This window comes from Hemitrygon akajei, chromosome 5 (assembly GCF_048418815.1).
Source record: "Hemitrygon akajei chromosome 5, sHemAka1.3, whole genome shotgun sequence".
NCBI classification, from domain to species: Eukaryota; Metazoa; Chordata; class Chondrichthyes; order Myliobatiformes; family Dasyatidae; genus Hemitrygon; species Hemitrygon akajei.
Genome location: NC_133128.1, coordinates 127,943,949 through 127,957,221, shown reverse-complemented (window position 1 = coordinate 127,957,221; position 13,273 = coordinate 127,943,949). Strand labels below are relative to the sequence as shown.

At 43.5% G+C, this 13,273-nt stretch overlaps 1 protein-coding gene across 7 annotated transcripts in view; it reads left to right on the top strand.

Annotated features, from left to right (window-relative positions):
* LOC140728164 (receptor tyrosine-protein kinase erbB-4-like) overlaps positions 1 to 13,273 on the top strand; it is a 943,636-nt gene that overhangs the window by 544,799 nt on the left and 385,564 nt on the right. For all 7 annotated transcript variants that reach the window (XM_073046453.1, XM_073046457.1, XM_073046456.1 and 4 more), the window contains exon 4: positions 10,171 to 10,305. In XM_073046453.1, coding sequence (XP_072902554.1) covers positions 10,171 to 10,305 — 135 coding nt within the window. The remainder of the gene's footprint in view (positions 1 to 10,170; positions 10,306 to 13,273) is intronic.

The following is a 13,273-nucleotide window of genomic DNA, read 5'->3' as shown; positions in this document are numbered from 1 at the left end:
CTACATTCAGTATGCACACACAGACGCCCGTGTTTTTGCAAGCAGTCGAGGAGTGGGGGCCCGGCTCTGCAGCTTTCTCAGAATCCAGTTTCAGCGCCCAAACTCCTCACCTGCCCTATTTACAGTAGTGTCTTACACATCAAACGTTTTGGTCCAGCAAGTCAGTGTCGACAAAGAAGCACCCATTAACAAGGGTTAGACTGATCTTAGAGTAGGTTAAAAGGTCAGCACAACATCAAGGGCCAAAGGCTGCAAAGGCCAAAGGCCAAAAGCTGTGCTGAACCGATCTACGTTCTATTAACACTAATCTGCGATTCTCCATGCACTTCACTTTTGCTGTAACTGTAAGACTATATTGTGCACCCTGACATTGTTTTACCTTGTACTACCTCAATGCACTCATGTGGTGAAATGCTCTGTATGCATGTCTTGCAAAGCCAAAGTTTTTCACTGTACTTTGGTACAGGCGGCATTGATAAACCAACTTACTATTCCTCGTAATTCCCCCAGATATGACCTCTCACCCACACACCAGGAGCAATTGAGATCAGCCAGTTAGTCAACCAACCAGTGTTGTTTAGCAGGAAACTAGAGCACCAAGATGAAACCCAGGCAGTTACCGCAAGGGGGTGCCAAGTCCATCAGAGGTCAAGGCTGACCCAGGTTGCTGAAGATTTCTACCAGCTGTGCCATCATTGGTTTGAGTGTTTGGCTCACGCATGTTTTGTTCTTGTTGAACTTCCAAACTCCCTGCCCTATCTGCTAACATAAGAAGGTGGTGTGTAATGGTGACGGACAGCAGGAGGAGGGAGTCATCCAAATGTAGCATGCCTCCTTCTTCTGACTGGTCACTCCAGAGTTACTCCAGGGTGCTCTGCAAGTTGTCTTCCTTTGCCTTCCCTCCTTCCCTCCCCAGCCCTGGAGGAAGAAGGCATGGGTTTTGTCATTTCAGGTGTCGCTACAGGAAGCACTTGATGACAGAGCAGTGAGGAGAGAAAAGAAGCTGCAGATGAAACCGACCCAATGCAGCCAATCGGCTGGCTGTGCAGCTCAGGTCCCCTAGAGACCCTCTTCTAAATCTTCATCTCAGAGCACTTAATGGAGCCATTTGGCATTGTGCCCGTCAATCAGAGCAGATTGAGTGCATCAGGAAAGGAACACTCAGCAAGAGCAGCCACCAGAAGGAAATCGGGAAAGAAACTCTTGAAGAGGTCAAAGTCAACTCAAAACCATTTAGCATTTTGTCAGGAAAGAGAGGGAGGTCAGAGGCAGCCATGCTTTGAAAGGAATTGAAGGAGGTGGAGACAGAGGCTCTATGCTAACTTCATATTTGCATTGGAAGAAAGGGAAAACATGCAAGATACCTCCAGAAGAATTATACTGAATCAGGAACAAGGACTCACTAAAATGAAGATGAGCAAAACCGCATGATGAAAAGAATCATTGCGCAAATTCTTCAGAGCCGGGCAATTGCTACCTGGGGCTTTAGGGTGGGGAAAAACATTGCAGATGCCCTGAGCACAGTTTTTCAAAGTTCTCTTTGTTCATGAACAATTCCTCAAGGACTGGAAGATTGCACAGGCACCTTGCCAAAACAAGAAATTATAGACGTTTATCGGAACATTTATTGTAGTAAAATGCTTAATGACAGGGTATCTGGATGCCTTGAACGTACTTTCACTGATCAGACGAAGCCAGCATAGTTTTCTAAATGGTAAAGTCACACCTGATAGACCCAGTCAACTTCCTTTAAAAAATGATAAAAGTAGTGGAGAGTGCAATGCCCACAGATATTATTTATGTGAACTACAAAATAAAGTACCTCACTGTCAGCTAAAGTTGCAACTCAGGGAAATGAAGGCAATTTATTTTTACCTGCCTAGTGAATTGGTTGAGCAATATAAGCCAGGGACAGTAGGCAGGTATACAGGTTGTCAGAGTTCAGCTACTTTCACTGTCGTGTGTGTAAAATCACCAATTATTCAATGTGTGGAATAAAAAAGTCACTTATCCAAGTTTGCTGATGGCAAATATATTTATTTTCCTCTCTCTCTCTCTCTCTCTCTCAACTTGCACTATATATATTATACTTGACATTATTTTGTCATCTATGTATTGCATATTTTCTGTTCATTTAAGTTAACATTAATTTATGTTCATCCTCTTTGTAGTGTACTGTACTGCTGCTTCAGAAAATTAAGTTTCGTGGCATCTATACACTATGTATGTATACCTATGACAATGAACTTGAGCCTGAACATTATACCTGGCACTGTTAGTGAAGATAGAAGCATGGAATTACAATAGACTGAGTGAGCACAAGAACAGAAGGAAACAGGGGCAGAGGTAGGCCACCAGACTCTGCAAGACTGCTCCATCATTCTGGCCCACCCCGGCTTTATCTTCTCTCTTGTACCTGTCCCACACAGCTCTCAATCTTTCAAAAATGTATCTACTTCTTTAAATACCTCCACCACTCAGGATCCCACAAATCTCTGGGATTGCGATTTCCAGAGATTCACCACCCTCTGCAAGAAGGAACTTCCTACGCACCATCATTCTAAGTGACCTGATTGGCCTCATATAACTATGTCCTCTCCTTCAAGACTAGCAGAGACATCCTGGCATCTATCCTGTCATGCCCCCTAGGATCTTCAATGTTTTAATAAGATCACCCGTCATTCTTCTAAACTCCAAAGAATGTAGATACGCTTTCTGTTGCTACTTGTAATTGAACAGCCTTCTCATCCACTTGAGCTGGACTAGCAATCTATTCTGGACTGCCCCTGGTGCTGGCATATCTTAAATAAGGGGAGCAAAATTAGGCACAGTACATCAGGTGTGGTACCCTGATCTCCAGCTCTCTTACACTCAAAGCTAATATGCCTTGTAGCTTCCTAACTTCTTGCTGCAACTAGAAAAGGAACAGTCCACAATGTCTTTCCTGACAGGATGCCAATTTAAGCTAATCCCTCCTGCCTGCACATGGTCCATATCCTTTTATTTTCTGCCTGTTGATGTGCCTGTCGTAATGCCTCTTACTGTAAACGTTTCTGTAGTATCTGCTTAGACTTCCTCCCGTGGTAGCATGTTCCAAGTACAAAACTTACCTCATAAATTTTCCCCCTCTCACCTTGAAGTTGTGCCATCTAGTATTTAATATATCAGTCAAATACCTGTAACTTTCAAATATTAAATAGACTTAATTTACAGATTAAAGCTCTGACATATTTGTAAATCATGGGGAATGTCTCTCAAAATGTTAGACATGTTTATCAGGTCACCCCTTAACCTCTGATGTTCCAGACAAATAAAAACAATCCAAGCTCGGCCAACCTCTTCTTTCATACCTGCTCAATTTTCTCGTGACTCATGTACAAGGACACCTTGATTCCTCTGCACACCACTCATCTGCAGCCTGAATTTGTTTAAATGATCATCTGTCTTTTGATTTCTCTTCCCAAAGTGAATGACTTTAAGTGAATGGCAAATGAATTTCAACAAGGCAAATATAACCCAATTCACTTTGGACACAAGGATAAAACAGAATTCTTTCCAACTGATGCAAAGCCAAATGCAGGGGAGATCAAGGAGGCTCTGTGGTAATTGTATGCAGGTCAGTAAATAGTCACAGCAGTTACAGTGAATAATCAAAAGGATTGTTTGAATATTGACCTTCATGGTTAGAGTCCTGTGGATTGAGGTTTTCCTGGAGATATAAAAAATTAGTCCTCTCCTGCAGATTGGAGAATTGCTGTGGGCACCACACCTGGGGAAGGATGAAGATTCATTTGTGGGAGTGCATCATAGATTTACCAGGAAGTTGCCTGGACATGCAGAGTTAACTGAGGAACACAGATACAGGAACTGAGGCTGTAATCTCTCAGATGATAGGAGAGGTCTGATGGAATTTCCACAAAGTGTAGAAACTATCTGCAGTGGCTGGGGACCTCTGATTCGTTACACCAGGCTCAGCAGTGAACCTGGGAAATTGTTCCACTTGTATGACTTGGTGGGAACGGGGGTTCTCTCACGCTGATGACAGCTGACGATCCAGTCATTGCAGATCTGAAACCAGCCATGGTGTTGAGGTAAGGTGGAATGTACACTTTGTAAACGTGCAGGATGTGAGTGTCGCCACTGTTTAATGAAGTGAGTGCAGTTAAAGGTATCCACACTGCTGTGTGGGTCTACAGTCACACATCAACTAGAGTGAAGAAGATAGATTTCTTCCTTAAAAGTATTAGAGCCTGTTGAGTTTCTCCAGTAATCCTTTTGTTTCATTCACTGACATTAGAAAGTAAGAAATGTTAGGGAGAGGAAGCCAGTTTGTCACTCTTGCCTGCTCCCACACTCAATGGCTTAATTGCTGCTCTTTTACCTTAGAACCACTTTCCTGAACTAATCCTTCATCCCTTGATAATCAAAACAATATTAGCCTTTTATTTCATTGTTTATTTAATTAACTCAGTTTCAATTCCCCGACTTCAGTGTGAGCTAAACTCGTATCTTTGGATTATTAGGCCAGGTCTCTAGATACTTGTGGAATAAGTCGACCCTATTTGCAGTCAGTCAGGAATCTCGCTTAACAGCAGAGAGAAAAAGGGTGTGGGAGGGATGTGAGTAGATGGGGAGGGAGGTTGGCAGGAGCGTAAGGAGTGGGGAGACCTGAGGGTTAGTGAGAATCAGGGGAGGGACAGGGAAGAAGGTGGGGGTGAGGACATGGGTGGTAAGTTGAGGCAGGTCTTGAGCTGGTGGGATGCAGCTCTGAGGTGAGGGTCAGCATGTGATTAACACAGTTGGGGGGGATTCATTGAGAGTCAATGTGTGGCCCAGCCCCACATCTACTGCATGGCATTCTCCAGGGCAGATGATGGTGGGGGCTGTTCAGTGGTGGTGCCTCACTCCTCCTCACACGATGAGCAGAGGTCACCAGGTAGAGCAACTGAAGAAGAGCTGCCCTTTGACGCCACCTTGAAAATGTCCTGCCCTTCATCTTAGGGCTGAGATGAAGAGCCAATATCATCAACAATTAGAGTAACACAGAGAAAATGATGGGGGATCTCATCTGGTCTGGCAAAATCTCTGCAAATGACTAAACAGTTGACATTTTGAGTCAAGGCTGTTCACCAGGGCTGAAATGAAAGTGTGAAGAAGCCAGAATAAGGTGGTGGGGAAGGAGGATGAAGTAAGAAGTTGGGAGCTGATAGGTGAAGGAAAACAGCTGAAGAAGAAGGACTCTGATAGGAGAGGAGAGTGAATGGTGGGGAAAAGGGAAGGAGGAGGGGCACCAGGTGAAGAGAAGAGAAGAGGTAAGTGGGGACCAGAATGGGGAATGGAAGAATAGGGAAGGGGAGGGGTAAGTATTACCAGAAATTAGAGAAATAGATATTCTTGCAATCATCCTGACATAGCTTATGGGACCGCTTTGTTGAGCACCTTCGCTCTATCCACAGCAGGGAGGATTTCCTGGAGGCCAGCCATTTTAATAACAATTCCTATTTAAATTCCGTCTGGGTTGCCTCCAGCCTGGTGGCATGAACACCAATTGTAGATGCTGTAGGTCAACTCCTAGGAGGTGTTGAGTTAGGAAGGGAAAAGTCCTGCTAAGTACTATATTTCTGCTGCTGATAGTTCACTGATAACTGTGCTACGTTCCCCTGATTTTTATCATCCACCTTCGATGTTGAAGCTTTCAACCACCAGTCTTTGACTCAGGAGTCACCTGCCTCATTTTTGTTTTCCTTGTACCTTTCTCTACTGAACAAAGCTCTCCTCAGAGCAACTATTCAGAATAAGCTGAAAAACATACAAAAAAAATCCCTGCAGGTTCTGAAAAACTGGGAAAAAAACTATATTGGAAGCACTCAGCAGGTTAGGAAGGATTTGGGGGGGGGGGGGGAGGCAGCGAGAGAAAGAGAGAGCATTGATTGTTGGGGTCCATGATGAGAGGACACAGGTGAATCTCCTGTCAGAAAAGCATGATTTGTTCTGGAACAAAGGATGATACTGGGAGGCATTCAAGAAAGGCCTTACACAGATTTAGTCAACCTCTGTCACCACTGATTCAGGCAGTACTGGAGCAAAAGCCCCCTCCCAAAAACATCACTATTTGCCGAAGGATACCGACCTGAAGCCCACACAGTCAACATAATGTAAGGCCCCACAGAGATACCTCCACAGGCTCAATGCAATCATCAAAAGATAGTCCACCAGTTCTGTCAGAAGGTAGGCCACTTCGAGGAGGTGTGGTTTGTGAAGCAATGCACTGTGGGAAAACGGCACAATTCAACCATCAAGGTGACGGCTGGAGCAAAGGAGTGGATGCTATTTTCCAAACCAATGACTGGAACCACCGAAAGCAGCCTCCTTACTTGGCTACACTCGACCAGCCCTTGAAATTTGAACTGGATACTGGATCAGTTGTCAGCTTGCCAAGCGAAGTATCCTTAGGACAGATTACAAAATTATGACCGTCAAACACTGGATGTGTGTGGTGCCTTTATGGCAGAAGTGGTTCACCGGGAGGATCTGTTTCATTTACTGGTGCATGTAGCTTGGGAAGGCCAACAGGCTAATTTGCTGGGCAGAAATTAGATTTAAAGGACGACATCGGTCCTGCCCTTCATCAACTGTATTGGGAGGAAAGCCTGCATTGAATTCTCTATTAACAGAAACACCAGTTAGTTTTCCACACCAGTGCATTGATCAATACTGTGGTCTGGTGGCCGAGTTCAAGTTTAAGGAGAACTGCCAGCTACAGTTTTTCAAGACCCACTAAGTGTCCTCTGCCATCAGATTTTTGAATGGACAATGAGCCCATGTAAACTACCTTACTATTTTCCCCTCTCTTTTTTCACTACTTATTTAATTTTTTAAATGATAGTTCTTATTGTAATTTATAGTGTTTTATGATGTTTTGCACTGTACTACAATACAGGCAACAAATTTCACAACATATACCAGTGATTCTGATTCTATACTGATGAAATGTGATGCTTCTTTGTATGGCTTTTGCTTCCAGAACAATGTCTCAGGCTGAGACGACAATCCTCAGCTCAACTGAGAAGCCTAGCCATTATGTTTGGCATCAAGAGCTTCCATTTGGACCTATGTGGGTGTCCATTTAAAATCCCACACAGATCATAAGCCTTTGCTGGCTTATTGGGAGAGACGAGGTATCCAACAGATATTACCCAGAATGCAACAATGGACATGGACCTTATCTGCCTACCTTTACACCATGAAGTATATTTCTGGAATGCTCCAGTTCCTCCCACATCCAAAGATGTACTAATTGGAAGGTTAATTGGCCATTGTAAAGTGTCCTATGATTAGTTTAAGGTTAGATTGTCATGGTCCCTTCTGGCACCTGGCTATCTTCCTCAGGAATTGGGCCTTAATCACCTTATTTAGTTCCCAATCATTCCCAGGTTCCAATAACTACAAACACCTGCTTTCCATCAGCCAATGCAGTATACTAATCTTGTGACCACAACTAGAAGGTGCCAGTTTGTTGGTTGACTTGTGTATGAGTAACCTCGGTCCATGATTCTTAGGATTATCAGTTCTAAGTCTAGCATCATTCCTGAATTCTCTACTAAAACCAAGACTCCCTGGCATCCATTCCACACTCACTACGACGGTAGTGCCTGTCGACTCGGCCTCCGCGCCCGTGTTCAGCACTTGGGTTCATTCCACTGCCACGTCCTTGCAGCATAGACAGTTGAGTTGCTGGGCGATGTAGTTCATTGGGCCGGAAGGGTCTGTTCCACACTGTCTCTAAATAAATCAATAGGAAGTGCGGTGGCTGACATGTTAGCAGATTACCAATGGAGGCTTCATCTAGTGGAGATCCACAGCCCAGTGCCCTCATCATAAGCTTACCAAGAAGGCACAGAGAGGTAAGCTGTCCCCAGCCGTGGTTCACAGGGGCGCACCAGCTAGTAAACAGATACCAAGCAGGATTGATTTTTCTCAGTTTACCCCACTTCCTTCCTCTTAAGTGATTAAGTGTTTCCGATTGGTTGCAAGAACATGTCAAGTGTGCATATGACTGGTTGATCGTGCGGTAAATCGATTGAGTCTGATAGGCGGGGGAGGTACTCTCCTTTGCTTGGGCTTTCAAGTGTGAATGTTTCTTCGTCTCAGAATAATCATACTATTCTGATGACGTTCTTGCTCTGCACATACGTAACAACACCCAGCTGCATCATTGCCGAAGCTACGCCGTGATCTCACTCTCCACCGAAGACACCATATTCGTTATAAGCATAGGGGATGTGAGAGAGAATGGGTTACAGGAAAAGTGGGGGAAAGGGACTGAAGGGATTTCATCATGAATTGACGAAGACCTGATTGGATGAATGGCCTTTTATGTCATAAAAATGAGGAAACATTGTATAAACATGATGTGAGATTTCCAGTTCAGGGGTGGAGGTCAGATTTGTTGTCGCAAGTACAGATCCATGAATCTTCAGACAGGGTTTATTGAACCACAGAACTACACGATTGTCATAAAAACCTGCCTTGTTCGCTAATGCCCTCCACGAGAGGAGATCTGCTGCCCTTACTGATCCTGGTCCCCACGTGACTCAAAGTGATTGTATTATCAATTTATTGTCACCATGTACTACACTGAGATTCATTTTCATACAGGCATTCATTGTACAACACAGAAATACAATAGAATCAATGAAAACCGCACACAAACAAAGACAAACAAGAAATCATTGGGCAAAAGATGATAAACTATGCAAATAAAATAATAATAATAAATAGTAAATAAATAATACTGAGAACATGAGTTGTCGAGTCCTTGAAATGAGTGGAATCAGTTCAGTGTTGAGGTGAGTGAAGTTATTCATGTTGGTTCCAGACCCAGGGTTGTGGTTCATTCTTTAAATGCCTTCTGAAATAGCTTGGTAACCATGGAGTGACAAGAGACTGCTGGTGCTGGAATCAGTCCTGAGGCAGGGTTTCGACCTGAAACTTTGACAATTCCTCCACAGATGCTGATTGGCTGGCTGAGTATCTCCAGCATGTTGTTTGCTGAGCTAGTGACTACCCTGACCAAGGGCGGTCAAGGGGGTGGACAATAAATGCTGGCCTCACAGCCAAGCCCAGACCCTGAGAAACGAATTAAAACGTATCCCAACCACTCCAGTGCAAGAATCCACACTTGGATAAAGATCGCCTCTGCCTTCAGAGAAGAAATGAGACAATGCAAAGGGAGGGACAGTGTTTAAATTGTACCTTGAGAGAACATTTTTGAAAGAGCAGCACCTCACCCACCAGTCTTCTGACTGATTGCAGCCATACTGCTCACAAGAAGCCCAATGTCCCCTGACAGTTGTTCATCATGCAGGATTAGTGGAAGTATATCCCTTTCTCTGAAACATTACTGAGAGGGAAATAGTGTTAGTTTGTTGAATGTGAGTGAGCTCAACAGGTCAGCATAGTTTGTATGCTTCTTATACATGTTATCCCAGCCAGAATCTGTTGCTATGGGAACAAGAATTTCCTTATCACTCGAGTGCCAATTGTACATCAAGGGTTCCACTTGCAGCAATATAAAAGTCATGGGGCAGGGGAGATTCCCGCTCCTACATTTATATCTTAGACTGTAAATCAGTAGCCTCATTGTTTTACTTAGCTACCCTTAAAGTACAGGCTATGTTGAAGCATTCAGAGTAAGTTAAAGGTGCAGTTTAAATCCTTTACTCTACTTCACTCAAAAGACTCCAGGGACACTTCACTAAAGATCAAGGGAGCAGTTGTATCAGTGATACAACTCTTTCACAACTTGCAATAGTGTCGTTATGTTTATTTTGTCATATAAGTCATGTATAATTTATGTTAATTTAGATTTATGTTAATTTATGTTTGTCAGGTTTGTAGTGTACTGCGCTGCTGCTGCAAGAAGTTATTTTTCATGACATTTATACCCTGGGTTTGTATGCCTTTGACAATAAACTTGATGGATATACTGGATCAGGTGCCCAGAGGCCTCTGCCAAGTTCAGTATGGTGGAGGCCAACTCTTAGGGAAATGAAGAGAGTCTGGACTGATCTTGGGGATTGTAAAATGTTCTTTCTGCCTGGAGTAGGTTGCTATAGCAATGATGGAGATCACTTTGGAGTAACTTCAAACTTGTGTTTGATATTACAGAAATCCTGAATGGAGGCATCTACATTGACCAGAACAAGTTTCTATGCTACGTCAACACCATTCATTGGCAAGACATCGTGCGCGACCCTCGCACTACTGACATTATAATTGTTCCCAGCAATACTACTGCAACATGTAAGTTCCACACCTCTTTACCTTTTTGTTGGAAAGAATTATATCGCTGAGTGTTTTTTCCCCTTTCACTCATATCCTATGCCTATAGAGTAACATTATCAGCTTCAGCATGTATGTCAGTTTAAGTTCAGGGCCTACGATTACCCAGCTTGCTTCCTATGAGTCCCATACTCCCTGGATTACCTTTTAGGGAGTTAATCCTCTACAGGGTGTACACACCAGGAAACCAGCTCCAGCACTTCTCTGGTAGGGGACTCAGCACATATGTCTCCAATATTGTGAGTGATTGATGAGGTTGCTGGTTTATTTAGACAGCTCAGCTTTTTGATCCAGTAAGTCTACTTGGCATTATTGTAAGCTGCTGTGAAACAGTGGGGTTGGATAGCATCACCAGTCAACAACTGCGGTGATGTGCAAATCCGGAAACAACATCAGACATTTCACTTCTGATTGGTGAGTAAAAATAGAGTGACTGGCATTAATAGTGAAATTGTGAATTTAATACTCAACTCTGCACGGTGTCTTGGGAAAATGCTTAGAGATACTGGCATGTGCTAATGTTCATAGACTGATGTCATGTTCTTGAATTGATGTGTGGGGCTCCTTGCAAGTTAGTGGTAGGTGCTTGTAACATAGTTATGAGCTTGCAAAGTACAGTTAGCAGTCCTGTCTGAGATGATGCATCAGTTGTGTCTCAGTCCTGGAATGGGGATACCGTTATCAGCACTGGTCTTGAATTCCCTGTCTCTGTGTGCCCTTGAAATGATCTTCGTCCCAGAGTGGAAATGCTAAGTGTGAGAGGTGATGGTGGAGAGGTTTAAAGCAAATATGTGAGGCATGTGTTGCTTTTGACTCACAGAGTGGTACGTGGCTGGAGTGGGCTGCTAAGGTACAATAGTAACGTTAATGAGGCTGAGAGATAATCGTGTGAATATGCAGGCAATGAGGGGTGGGGATAAGGCTCATGTACAGTGTAGGCAAGAGGGGTGGAGTTTAACTCAGCATCATCTTTGGTGCAATACATTGTGTGTGAAGGTGCTTGATTCTATGTTGTTTTATGTTTTAGGTTCCATAATGGTGATCTAATGTCTTGTAGATATTAAAGAATTTCAAACAAATGATTTATTAAAAAATAAACATATATATGCATATAAAGTATATATATATATATATTTAAATATTTGAGATATTTTCATTACAAGTCATGTTCTTCCACTTAACATCAACACATCATCAACTATCATCCTTGATCACTGCGATTCAAGGGGATTTAACATACTTTCTTGTCACTTCACATGCGCAGGGCACACAGAGCTCTTACAGTTCTTGTGCTCAGCTCCAGCACATCCCTTAGCGTGTTGTCACAATCTTAAGAGTGAACCAGCATGTTGCAGAGTTCCAGTCATACCTGAGGGTGAAGCCATAACTGTTTCCGGGCAACAGCTGATATTTGTCGGAGTGGGTGCCTCTGGGAACAGCTCAGACAGAATAGAATTCCATGTTAAGAGCAACAAACAAAATGCTGAAGCCCAGATGAAGGGTGTCAGCCAGAAGAATTGACTGTCGATTTCCCCCACAGGTGCTGCCTGTCCCTCCAGCAGTTTGTTTGTTACCCCTGATTCCATCATCTGCTGTCTTTTGCATTTCCGGTTTCATGTAGCTGTCTGGGGCAAAGCTCGACAACTACTGTTGAATCTCTTCCCAGTCTTCCTAGCAAAGTGGTCTCACTACTTGTGCCTTCTTGAAATCTGTTTCTCCAAAAATATATTTTACTTCTAATCTATCCAGGGACTATAATCTCGATGTATCTTTCTCAACTTTTATTTTACAAATTAATTCAATTCATTCTTTCTTAACACATCAGCCTCAAAGGTTCAAAGGTTAATTTATTAACAAAATATACACCTCTGAAATTCTTCTTCATCAGATAGCCACAAAACTAAGAAAGAGAAGGATGGCAGGACGATCATCAACCCCCAAATCTCTCCTCCCCACACAAAAATACCCAACGAAAACAGAACAGGCACATCAACCATCAAATTGCCCTCTCCCACACATAAAAAAGTGAGAAAGATCAGGGGAGAAACACAGAATATAAAAAAAAATAAGACTGGGGAAAATAGTCTATAGTCCAAGTTCATATCCAAAACACAGAAAACCTGGGTTACATTTTCCAGGCACAGCAGCAGCCTTACCCACCAGCGATCAAAAAGCAGTCTATCTTCCATGGTAGAAGAGCGACCCCACCCCCCCAGTGATAAACTGGCTGTCTCCCCTCTCTGGTAGGAGAACAATCTCCCAGCGATCAAAAGGCAGTCTCCCCTCTCTGGTAGGAGAACAATCTCCCAGCGATCAAAAGGCAGTCTCCCCTCTCTGGTAGGAGAACAATCTCCCAGCGATCAAAAGGCAGTCTCCCCTCTCTGGTAGGAGAACAATCTCCCAGTGATCAAAAGGTAGTCTCCCCTCTCTGGTAGGAGAACAATCTCCCAGTGATCAAAAGGTAGTCTCCCCTCTCTGGTAGGAGAACAATCTCCCAGTGATCAAAAGGCAGTCTCCCCTCTCTGTAGCACAGCAATCCCACCAGTGATCAAAAGGCAGTCTCCCCTCTCTGGCAGCAGAACGATCCCACCAGTAATCAAAAGACAGGCAGCCGATGCTTACCTTTCTCATTCCCCTCAATGTTTTAATATCCCTCGTCACATTAATTGCTGAACAATGGATACTTCAATCAGCGAAATGGAGTCAAACGTTGGCTCATGGCCCATCCTGCAGTCTTCTCGCCTCTGTCTCCTGGAATCCTCTCGGAGACTGCAGAGCGCTGAAACACGCAAATGATCTCCACACTGCAAATTACAGGCTCCAGCAGTTCCAGAATCACATTCAAGACAAAAAAAAACAAACATAAAGGACATAAAAGAAGTGAAATATATGGTTTCATAATCCATCCAGAAGATGTCAACCGAAGGAC